Source organism: Pseudonaja textilis, chromosome Z (assembly GCF_049901715.1).
Source record: "Pseudonaja textilis isolate UNSWEBS1 chromosome Z, rPseTex1.2, whole genome shotgun sequence".
Taxonomy (NCBI): Eukaryota; Metazoa; Chordata; class Lepidosauria; order Squamata; family Elapidae; genus Pseudonaja; species Pseudonaja textilis.
Window position 1 is genome coordinate 61,529,740 of NC_142008.1, and position 12,878 is coordinate 61,542,617.

The following is a 12,878-nucleotide window of genomic DNA, read 5'->3' on the forward strand; positions in this document are numbered from 1 at the left end:
AGCGATGGAATGTATGGTTATAGAATTCTCATTTATATGCTGAATAGAATTATGAGGTTATAGGCAATGCTTGAAATAATAACTAATGAAATCACTATTGCTTTTAATAGCTAAACAGCATTCTCAATTTAAAACAACAATATATGAGAATAGATTTGCTTTACACTATTTGTCAGCAAAAGAAGGATGTGTATGTGGAAAATCTAATCTCACACATTGTTTACAAAATTGGACAAAGCTATAGAGGAGATAAATGTCAAAGTGGGGAAATCTGGCCATGTCCCAGTGTAGACTTGGACTCGGGCAATTGACTTCAACTGGTGTAGCAGGATCTTTTCTGACTGGAAAAGGGTTGAATTCCTATTATTTTTTAGCCTTTGGAGGTTTTCTAAGTTTACCATCATTGGGATGACAGTTTCCCAACCACCCTGATAGACCAACTCAAATCATGAGCCTTAAAATCATCCCCAAGGAATATGCTCCCCTAGTCCACCCTTGACAGGAAACATCCTGCTGTAAAGAAAAGAGAGGAATAAAGGGACATAGTGACATGAATCAATCTAACCTTTGCTATTTGTTTCTATTAATAATTCCTTGTGCTACTTTGCTATTGTTAGGAATAGGAATTAATTCTGTAACTCTAGCTTATTAAGAATTGTAATATTTGCTACTAGTCTAACTTTTGCTATCTCTGTTGTTTGGTTCAAAGCTAGGCACATCCTTGGAGAATAAATAAGAAAGATAGAGCAGGGAGTTACCAGGAACATCCTGCTCCATAGATAACGGGGCCAGGGCAGGGCCCTGCCCAGGAGCACAATCACACAAGGCTACAAGGAATGTTATGTAAGATAATAAAAGCATGGACAGGGCATGGACAAAGGGCAAAGAAAGCTCCATAGATAAGGGGGGACATGGGCAAGACATTGCCCACATTGGGTAACAAACTTTTGTCTCTGATTGTGAGTATAGATGTTGGGATCACACTCTTCTCGGGAGTGGTCTTTTCCTTGCATGCTTGTCTGTATGCTGTGGAAAAAGTCCACCTACCTCTTTGTACAAATTAAAGCTGTTACTTTTTCAAACCTCTTCTTAAGTCTCTCTTAAGTCTATTTAACAGTCTATTTCAGCAGCTTCTTTATCTAGGCTTTTGTGAGTAGTTCTCATTTAACTGGTAATTGGGAACAGAATTTTCATCATTAAACAATGTGGTTATAAAAGTATGATGTCATACTATTTCTCTGCATAACAATAGCAGGCCCTGTTACTGTCATTAAATGAGGACAACCTGAGTTAAGTGAGGATTTCATGTTTCTGACTTCCTGCTGCTTCCAATTTGCTTATGGGAAGCCAGCAAGGGAATATTTGGCAACACCATGGATATTAATGATTTTATGGTCTGCCAAAAATAGGAAATATACATTCCTCCCATCATTCAGTCCTAGTTCATGGTTTGTTATACCCAATTACCTTCATCCGCACAATCGAGTGCCTTTTTGTATAATGCAATGCTATATATTTTCCAACCCCAATATTACACCTCCGTGGAGTTGCGCGAGCACAGCCACACAGTGTGGAATTTAAAACTTCAGCTTCAGCACGGAGTGCCAACGCTCCGAGGGGAATTGCCTCTTAAACGGGCGCCAGAGGGCGTCCATGGCTACGGCGTCGTCTTAGAGCAGGACTGTGGCCCCACGCGACCTGGGCTGGAGTTGGCGTGAAGTAGCGCTCCGGATTCAGGAGGAGTCTAAACTCTCGCTAGCTGCGCTTTTCGCTGCTACTCGAGACTTTGGACGACGCGGATTCGGGGGCTTTGGCTTAATCCCATTTTTATTGTTGGTGGCGAAGGAGCTGTTTGAATGCTACAAGCTGCTGCGAAGGCGTTTTGTTCTCTGCTGCTGATCCTGCCTCCTCAAAGCCGAAGCGCGGGCGGCAGGCAGGCGGCCACGCAGCTCTCAGTTGCCGCAGGAAAGGGCTTTTCTTAGTCGGCGTGCGAAGGGGCGCACTTTGAAAACTAAAGAATGGCTGGATTTCCCTGGGAAGGCAAGCGGGGTGGATTTAAAGTCCTAGTGGCGACGCTTTCCGTGGCCTTGGTTTATTCCTATAACATCGATCTGGATCATCCCGTGATTTATCAAGGACCCAATAACTCTTTCTTCGGATACTCGGTGCTGGAGCATTACTACGACAATACCCGATGGTGAGTATCAGGTCATTCCCGAGAGAGGGAAATGGGAACACGCCTTTTCCTTATTCAAACATTCTGTGAATTTGCTCAGTTCATATATCTTAACCCTTCCTCCTCCCGCCTTGAAAAAGAAAAATGCCAAGAAGCTTGTTTTAAATATAATCTTCCGATGAGCCAACTCCACTCTTACGAACCAGTTGCTTCCAGGAAAGCCCTGTTACAACTGCTCTGGACATGCGCAGAGGCGAATCGGTGTTGATTCTTTCAGCTACAAACCATCCAACTTTGTGTTATCTGCATAGTATGAACTTTGTGCAGTTGATTATTTTTGATAGTCCAGGATTTTATGCAATGCCAGCAAGTAAATCATGGGTTAAACACAGCTGTCTAAGAATATTGTGTATGAATCCAGGCTTATGCTGAAAAGTTGCCTGCAAATCCAGGACCCTGAGCTATTATCTCTCCTTTTCATTAACAGACAATTTTTGGGATAGCAACCACACAGAAGGTGTGGTAGAAATATGAGAATTGTAAGGAAAACCAGCAACGTCTGGATTCTTTGGGAAATATCAGGAATAAGATGCAGGAATTGTGCAATAAAAGCCTGGCCCAAATTCTGTGAATGTAATTTCACAATAAAAAACTACCTTAATAGTCTTGTGGACCATCAAACTCTGATCTCAAAAATGAGAGACTGATTTCAGCTCCAATAGATGGTTCTTATGCAGCTTCAGTCTAAAAACTCCCAAGGAAGAACCCACCATTCCTTGGAGACATTGTTTCCTTTATCATACTATTGTTTATGAATTTGTCATCCTGTGCTTTAAATCTGTGGGATCTAGTCTTTCCTGTGGGCAGCTGTTTTATGATTGATTTACAATGGATATATTTAAGGGTTGCTTTTAAATCAGTTCTCTATTTTACTAAGTCACATGAGTTTCTGTCCTATGCCCTGAAGAAGCCATGGTTTAAATTAAATTTTAGTTGTCTTGAATGCTGTTGATTGCATGGAAGAGAGAAAATGGTTAATATAAAAATTCTGCACACAGTGGTCTTTCTTCCTCTCATAGGCATGAGAGAATAATATTGCTTGGCTGCCTTTTAGCATCTGGAAGGGAAATGGATTGTTAGCTTTCTCGAACTACTTTTGCTGCAGTACATAAGACAATATCCACATATTGATGATGCAATTTCCTTATGGAATGACCAACTCAGTGGTGGGATTCAATTTTTTTTACTACCAGTTCTGTGGGCTTGGCTTGGTGGGCGTAGCGTGGCTTGGTGGGCGTGACAGGGGAAGGATACTGTAAAATCTCCATTCTCTTCCACCCCACTAACCTGCTTTCCAGCTCTGTTCTCCTATGCAGGGCAACAAAAGAGCCAGCCAATCAGCTGGGACTCGGGAGGCAGAGAATAGATAGGGGCGGGACTAGTCAGTTTTCAGAACTACTCAAAATTTCGGCTACCAGTTCTGGTCAGAATCTGGTGAATACCACCTCTGGACCAATGGTAGTGTTATTTATTTGAATGTGTATGTGCATGTGTGTACTAAGAGGAGGATGTTGGGGATAGTGTAATGTATAACAATCTAGTAATAAGGAACCATTTTGTATTCTGTATTCTCTCTCTCTCTCTATCTATTTATTTGTGTTGTGGAGTAGATAGCCATGTTTTAGTTGAGCAGAAGTGTTATATGAATCTTGCCCTATGGTTTATTCATAATTTGGTATGTTGTTCCAGTCCAGAAAAGTAGGTTAAATCATGGATACATATCAGTCAGACACATCATTTTGTGAGAAGTCTTAGCAAGTATGGATTGAGTGAAGAAATGGATGAGTCTCCTTATCTGTGAGTTTTTAGAAAATACATAGGAAATTGTTTTGATGGTTAGCAGCTAGGAATAAACATGCTAGTAGCTTAATCTGTTTGAATCTTGCAAATATCTGGGGTTAAGAGCTAGTATAGCTCTAAACTCTGAAAATAGCATTTGGCAACCCAGTGTAATGTAAGAATTGAAGAATTACTTTCCTGAATCAGCCCATGAAGCCTAGTGTCAGTTTCCAAAACAAATCAACTACACCAAGAATCTCAGAGTGTTTGCAGTGTGACTACTATTGTGAGACAACCCAGGAGCAAAACACAGAACATAGAGGCTTTGCTTTTTAACAGTGGTTTATAAGACAGCTATATGCAGTGGTTTACAAGACAGCTTTATGCATACATATACATGGCAGGCAAACACCTGGCAATCAATCAATCTTCTTTATTCTGCACGAACTAGAATGGAGATAGAACATGAGAGAGAGAGAGATACACCCTCTCATAGATAGATAGATAGATATAGATAAATATAGATATAGTTAGAGATAGGTAGGTAGGTAGGTAGATAGCTTCTTAAAGTGGTAAAACCCCGTGGGACCAACCCTCAATCTTAAAGTGGCAATAACCAGGCTGATTCATCCTCATTGCATCAGCCTTACAACAGCTGATCAGCTATTAAATCTCAATACCTTAACAAAGAATCTAATAAGTTTTGTTCCTTGATATTAGCTTGCAGAGTAATCTGGAGAATGTTTGCTAGTGGTGTTATTTGAAAGACTACAGTTGTTGCAGATTTTTAATTAAAAGTAAAATGCTTTCAGAAGTGTAGGAGCTTTATCCTGATTGAAGCACAGTCCAAGTTGCAATTTGCTTATGTAGTGCAGGTTGAATAAGCTGTAATTTGCTTGTTTATGCAGCATGCTAAATCAAGAACAAACCTGCATTCAACCAGAATTTAGTATTACAAAATTGCTTTTCTTTCAGCTCAAGTTATCAACTTTAAATAGCAGTGATGTAGTGAAAAAGTTCATTTTTCACTAGCTCATATGAGGTTCTTTTTGGCTGTTTGTTAGTGTTTGGGGATAAACCCCCGAGCTGAGTGCACAGCAGCAGTCAAGCCAGGCAGCCAAATGAGAGTGAGGCTGGGCCCTAGAGTATACACACACTTGAGACAAATACACTGTTTGTGGTTTAAATAGGTATTTAATTCATACAGAGATTAAGAATAGTCATTCAGTCCATATATCAGTATCCAGTTTATCAATCCAGTTATCAAGCCCATTTACAGTAAATACAATGTTCTTATCTGCTTGTAAATCTTCTTCTTAAGATACCTTTCTCTCAAGTACTAACGCTGAATCCACAGCTCACCAGTAAACAGTCCTTGTGTTCAGGTGAAATGGTATCTGGCACAGTAGCCTCCAAGGTAAGCAGATAGACGTTCCAATACACAGCAGACAGCAGACCTGGAACAGTAACCAGGTGCATCTAGAAGGCGGACTCAGACAGTTGCATCCAGAAGCCGGACTCAGACAGTTGCATCCAGAAGCCGGGGATATTACGTTTCCCTCCTACCTTTATGGCTGCCTGCAACCGCACCCACAATGACATTGCAGTTTCTTGCTTAAAGCTGCAAAGCACTTAATCCTAGGTTTACATATTTATTCAACCCAAACCAGTTGGAGTATCCATATACCCAACACTGTTCAAGTTATTGGACAAAATCTGGATAATTTGAAACAAATGTTTACATATAATTAATGAGATCAATAGGGAATTTATCCAGTGGTGGGATTCAGCCAGGATGGCCTGGTTTGGGCAAACCGGTAGTAAAAATTCTGGCTGGTCCCCCCCACCCACCCCCACTACTTATTGGACTTGCACACCTTGGCTGGTGCCTTAGACTTATACTGTGGCATAGCTGTAGCTGCTCTTTGGCTCCCTTGCTTCGACCACATGGCCCAGCCTACTTGCCTGCCTTTGCTGGGGCCTACAGTGCGACAGCTTCTTGCTCATCTGACTTGGCCTGCTCTTGACTGTTCCAGCAGCAGAACAGCCAGGTAAGCAGAGGCGGGTTCCCCTCTCGGAGAAGCAGGGCTGGGAAGGATGGTCGGCTGCGGCCTTGCCCTGCAGCCTGCCCCTTGCGCATTACATTTAAACTTAGCGTGCTTCACAAATGAGGAAGTGCCGGCATCCTCTCCTCATTTGTGAAGCACAGCGCTAAATTTAAAAGTACTGGGCAGCATGAGACAGACTACTCCCAGCAAGAGCAATTGGGGCTGGGGGAGAGATGAGTGACTTTTCTTCCCAGACAGTGACCAACGCCATGGAGGATAGAGAGACACAGAGAGAGAGAGTGGGAGAGAGAGAGAGAGGTATGAGAAACAGGGAGAAAGAAAGAGAAAGCTATACTATACTACCATTAGTATTCCAGAAGCAACATGCTCCCTTCCAGTTTCTACAGCCCTGCTAGCAGGAACAGCAGCACACGGATATGCCGCTGCCTTCTCCATCTCCCTCTCAGCTGCTGGGGGAAGCCAAGTGAAGAAGAGAATGGCAACTTTAGCAAATGAATAAAAACTGGTTATACTGCTCCTCCTTCGCTAACGCCCAACGAGGGAGAAGCTGCTCTGCCACAACTCTGCCACGAATGGGTGTTGAGGGGCATGAAATCAGTTTTTATTCCTTTGCTAAAGCTACCATTCCCTTCTTCACATGGCTTCACCCAGCAGCTGAGAAGGAGAGGGACAAGTGGCTGAAACACCCCATACATTCTCTGCACTGGCTGCTTTTTGTGATTCTTTTTGTGGTGCCCTTTCATGTCGGCTCAGGAAGGAGGGGAATGGGGAGGAGCAACTGCCATTGCCGAATGCAGGGAGGGAAAGAGCTCTGGCTCTCCTTTGCAGCGAGTGGTTACTTACCCGAGCATGCAGTGGTGGCAGTGAGAGGAGGAATCGCTGTCCCCACTGCTGCCGTGATCCCAGCCCAGGAGGGTATCCGCTTGTGCGTGTGCGCATGTGTGTGCATGCAAAAGAGATGAAAGAGAGGAAAGGGGTAAGAAAGAAATGGAAAAACAATGGAGGGAGAGAATGAAAGAAAGAAAAGATGATTAAATGGGCGCTGGTATAATCACCTGAGAAAGCCCTTTCTATCTACACTGCAAGAGAGTCCAGGATGGGTATGACTCCTCCCTCTAACATCATAGAGCTAAGTCTACCACTATATAAAAAGCCAGCCCCTAGCTGGCTCCCCAGCTTTTAGGCAAAGATGCTTGACAGATGTAACATGTCGCTGGGAGATAAACCATGAAAATTAATTCACACACCCCCCTCCACCAAGACCAAATGCCTAAAGGTGGAGCTGGACTCTCTTTCAGCGTAGATAGAAAGGGCATTCTCAGGTAATTTTATCAACGCCTATTGTCATCCACGCTGCAACGAGAGTCCAGGATGGGACATACCAAAGCCTGCATGTCCATGGGTGGGCCATCATCTGGTCCACTCCCTCCGACTGTGGGACAACCTTCTGTAGTATCCTTCATCCAAATGCTGCTTCAACGTAAGCAAAGTAATCCAAGTGATAGTGCTGTAGAAATGGCAAAGGAGACACCTGTTAGCCGCCTTGCAGATTTCCTCAAGTGATGCCTGGGTATTCCAGGTGGTGGAAGTAGCAGCACTTCTAGTGGAGTGGGCCATAAGGTTCTTGGGTACCGGCAGGGACCAAGTCTGGTAGGCCTTAGAAATACATGTTCTAATCCATCTACCAGTGGTAGATGAGGAAGCCTTGTTCCTCAAGGATGTAGGTTGAAAAGAGGCGAACATGGCTTCAGATTTCCTAAAGGGTGCACTATGTTTGATGTAGATATGGAGGACTCGCCTTATATCCAGCGTATGTCACTTGTGCTCCAACTCATGTTGTGGCTTGGGGCAGAAATCTGGTAACACAATGTCTTGCACCTGATGAAACCAAAAACAAAGGAACAAATGTAGGGTCTAGCCTTAGAACCACCCTGTTCTCATGGAAAATGCACAGATCCTGTCTAACTGCCACTAGTTCCGACACTCTCCTGGCCGAAGTAATGGCCACCAGAAAAACCACCTTGATGATCATAAATTGAAGTGACACAGACCTAAGAGGTTCAAATGGGGGTCCCCTAAGGGCTTGCAACACTTTAGGAAGGTCCCATGTGGGATACCTGTGAACTACAGAGGGGCAAAGATTAGAAGCCCCCTTCAAAAACCTGTGAATTGAAGGATGCTGGGATAATGTCGAGTAATTTTTTCCCAGGACAACACTAGTGACAGAGCCACCACCTGATGGCAAAGGGTGTTAGGTGCTAGCCCCTGATCTAGTCCCTCTTGAAGGAACATTAATACATCTGCAACAGATGCCCAAGTGCACCAAGTGCAGAAGACCTTCCAGGTAGCATCGTAGATGTGAGTAGTGGAAGGCTTACGGGAAGCCTGGATGGTCTGTATCACCCTGTCAGGGAGGTTAGAGTCCCTTAAAGATTGCCGCTCAAGAGCCAAATGGTGAAGTGAAACCATTGAGGGTCCAAGTGGAGTAATGCTCCTTGATGGAGGGAGATCTCGTTGGCCAGAATTCTCCATGGCTGGGCTACAGACAGATTCACCAGATCGGTGAACCAGGGTCTCCTGGGCCAGTGGGGCATCAGAAGTATTAACTCTGCATTTTCCTCCAACGTCTTCTGAAAGACTGCTGGAATAATTGGAAGAGGGGGAAAGGCATAGAGGAGACCTGGTGGCCATTTGCTCCAAAGGGCATTGGTCCCTTCCACTCCCTGGGTTGCAAATCTGGTGAAGCATCTGCTTACCTGAACATTTTGAGGAGAGCCCAAAAGATCTATTGCTGGTGTTCCGAACCTGCGGGACAGATCCAGGAACAAAGAAGGATGGAGACTCCACTTTGATTGATCGACTCTGGACTGACTCAACCAGTTGGCCTGGGTGTTGTTGACCCCTGAAATGTGGTACACCCTGATGGAAAGAAGGTGACTCTCTGCCCACTGCCCTAGGCATTCTGCTTCCCTCATCAAAACCCTGGGCCCCCTGTCTGTTGACATGTGCCTTTGTGGGCACTTTGTCTGTCATGACCAGCAAATGCCAACCTGCCACCCTGCTCCAGAAATGCTTCAGGGCTAGGAAGATGGCCTTGAGCTCTAGCCAATTTATGGGACAGGCCCTGTGTACCTGAGACCAACTCCCCTGGGCTATATCGCCAGCTAGAAGGGTCCCCCATCCCTGAAAGCTGGCATCTGTGGTGAGCAGGATTATGTCTGGTTCCTCGAATGGATGTCCTTTCCAGACTGCCAGAGACTCCCACCACCCAAGGGAGTGAAGGATCTGTGGTGGAACCTGAACCCTGGTAAAGTGTGACTGTTTCCTGCTCATTGAAAAGGCAGCAGGAACCATTGAAGAGCCCGGGCATGGAGACAGGCCCACAGGATGATGCAGGAAATCATTTTCCCAAGGAGCTTGGACAGATGGGACAAGGGAACTGTGTGCTGCCATTGAATCTGAAGGATGAAGTCATTGAGGTTCTTCCCATGCTCCAGGGAGAGAAAGACCTTGCAAGAGCGATGTATCAATGATTGCACCGAGATGAAGCAATCTGGTTGTTGGGAAGAGGTGGGTTTTCTTGAAGTTGATAGAAAATGTCTTGCAGTGGGGGTGCCTGATATTGAAAATGAGGCAACCACCGGGCCATCCACAGCTGAAATCAGGAGAGCATTGGCCAAGGGAGGGTCCATGTTGTAAAAACTCCTGCTGTGTGATGAAGTCTGAGGCCCTGCCCCAGGGGAGGCACACTGCTCCTTAACCAAATCCAGAAATAACAAAGGAATGGAAGTACATTGGCTTTGAGAAAAGAGAGTCACTGTGGCTAAAGGAAACCACTTGGAGTTCTGGAGCCACCTCCTCGGGATTTAATTGGGCAGTGACTGGGGCCTTGTGCAGGAGCAGTTTGAACAGGGAAGGTTTTAAAACCGCTGCTAAAGGAGGTTGATCAGATCTAAGTCCCTCTTCTTCAGATAGATTGGGATCCCTGATCTCCCCTTCCACTTTCTCTGACATGGAGGAGCGACTGTGTTCAGAGGGGGTTGTGTAATCCCTCCCTTCATCCTCGTCCCAGTCCGATTGGGTAGATGGGTAACTGAACTGTTGTTGTCTGGGAAAGCCTTTCTGAGATGGAGGGACCCCTTGGGAGTAACCAGGGAACAAAGACTGACCTCCCTCTAAGGGGGGATCCCCACTCTCCTTATAACACAGCTCAACTGGAATCCTGGGAGTGTGTAGAAGCTGCTTTTTGTGCTTCTGATGAATTCGCAATTCGTGTAACACACTAAACACTTTAAACTCTTTTAAGCTTCTTCCAGAGACACTAGCTCATAGACAAGAAGCTGAGTCAAAAGTGGGGAGCCAGCTAAGGGCTGGCTTTTTATATAGTGGCAAACTCAGCTGTGTGACGTCAGAAGGAAGGAATCATATCCATCCTGGACTCTCATTGCAGCATGGATGAGAAGTATATTTTGGATGTTCAGTAGTAGTAAATAAATGGACAGGGAAATTGTATCTCTTTGAGGCGAGGAGAGGCCAGGCAAGGCACTCTTTGATGTGAATGACGTCAAGTTGGCCACGCCAGCCAGGACTTCTGGTTTGCAGGGCTTCGGCGACAGGCAGGAATCCGCGATTGTGCATGGTTTCTGCCTGGGCTCGCCGCTGGAGCGCCCCGAGCCAGCTGGCTTCAGGGCTAAGCCACCCCGTAGAGGTGGTGAAGAGGGGGGAGATCACCAGCAGGGTCAAGGGGAGCCGCGTCTCCCCTCCTCAGCTGGCCAAACTCCCTTTCCCGAAAGCGGTAGGAGCGGTGGTCAGAAATGGCCACCTCAAAGAAGCACTCAACCGGAAAAGAAAGTACAGGAGGAAGATAAGAAGTGAAAGTTTTGGCTGACCGGGTTAAAAAGCAACAACTAAGGTACCCTGGAATTTAAATTTTATAAAAGATAACATCACTCCCAAAGAAGAGTCAGAAGCAGCGAAAGAAAGTGAAAAGGGAAAGGTTTTTTTTCTTCTCTATCCTTCCTTACACTGACAACTAAGAGATCTGAATAAGAAATTGGAAAAATCCGCTTTGGCATCAATAGGCAATTAATCTGAAAATATAATTAAACGCCAAAGGGACAGTAAAGATTTCTGGATACTAAAAAATTTTTTTTTCTATAAGCAGGAAGGGAGAGGAAAAGAAAGAGGACAGGATCTGGAGGGAGGAGACTGCCTGGACTTCAAAAGCATTTAAAGTAAAATCTCAATAAGACTTCTAAAAGATACATTTTAACTGGAACTTTGCAACTAAATAGTAACCCCAGGAAGAGAAAGTGAAAAAAGAAGAAAATGTAAATAGAAACAGCTTGTGTGTATTTGGATTGCTTGGTGACTTTTGGATTTTTGGTTATTATATTTTAATGACAAAAAACAATTGGGTGGTTGTTTAAAATTTTTTTTACAATGGCATCACTTCTGGATGAATTGAAAATGGAACTTAAAAAATATAAAGAAGAGGCACAAGAAGGGAAGGGCTCTTTTGGCTTCGTTTTTCAATTCTTAGAAATGGAGATTTGTAACTATGAGAAACAACAAGAAAAGACTGCGCAACAAGAAGATCAGGACAAAGAAGAAGCCATCTTTAATGAACAAGTAATTCTATGTGGGGAAGAAAGGGGAAAGGGGGGAAAGAGAATGGAGAATTTAAGACTTAAAAAAACAGCCCAAAAAGGGAAAAATAATTTGAAAAGTGGATACAATGTTGGAAAGCAACAGAAAAGGGGAATACAGAAGAGGGAAATGGGGTGGAGAGACAGGGGGGTAAAAAGGGGAGAGGGAAGAAGGAAAGGAAGAGAAGTTACAAAGGTGTGGAGAAGATGTAAAGAAACATTATTTATCTAGAGATAATGGGTGAAAATCTAACTGAAAAAGGGATTCTGTGAAGGTACATAACGTATTGTTATATTTGTAATAGAAATAATGTTAGAAAATTGGAAACAACATATGATTAAAAAGAGGATAAAATAGTGTAATTTAGTGAAACGTTTGTGAACAAAATAAATGAAATAAAATAAATGAGAAAATTGAATTAGGAAGGAATGGGAACATTTTAATTAGTCAATGTTTTATAAAATATAAGTGAAGAGAGGGGAGAATTAACTATGGAAAGTTTATAATTGTTCCCATAGAAGTATGATATTTATTTGAAAAGTAATGTGCAAAATGTTAATATTTAAATGAATATTAATATTAATGATAGAATCGAATTGGAATGGATTGTTGTTTTAATTATATTATACATTTATAATTTTTCTCTTTTTTTAAAATACAGTGTGTAGTTTTAGAATGGGCGTTGGTTCTTACCTGACACGCCATTTCTATTCGAGCTGGGAGGATCATCCAGAGAGTGGGAGGTGCTTCAGTCTGTGTTGATTGTAGGCTGAGTTTAACTATTGAGGAACGCCCCTCCCTCCATCATGTGGCTCCATCCGGGCGTTCCCCCAGTTTATGCAAAGTCGAGAGGGAAGAGAAAACCGTACTCTCATCTTACTAGACTTAATGATTCATTGGCCAAAACAGGACCCCACCAGACGGGAAGGATAAGGGTGGGGCTGGATGATCCTCCCAGCTCGAATAGAAATGGCGTGTCAGGTAAGAACCAACGCCCATTCTCCTTCGAGCTGCTCAGATCATCCAGAGAGTGGGACATACCAAAGCTTGGCTGTCCTACAGGAGGGACCCCGTCTGGCTCAGGAGCCTCTCTGGGTCCTTGAGGACCCGCCGCAGGACACGTCTGCCAAACGAGGCCTTAGCTG

At 44.0% G+C, this 12,878-nt stretch overlaps 1 protein-coding gene across 1 annotated transcript in view; it reads left to right on the forward strand.

Annotated features, from left to right (window-relative positions):
- The first annotated feature begins 1,659 nt into the window (after nt 1-1,659).
- ITGA9 (integrin subunit alpha 9) overlaps nt 1,660-12,878 on the forward strand; it is a 496,160-nt gene continuing 484,941 nt past the window's right edge. The window contains 1 exon segment of the mRNA XM_087917165.1: nt 1,660-2,197. Coding sequence (XP_087773291.1) covers nt 2,019-2,197 — 179 coding nt within the window. The 5' untranslated portion in view covers nt 1,660-2,018.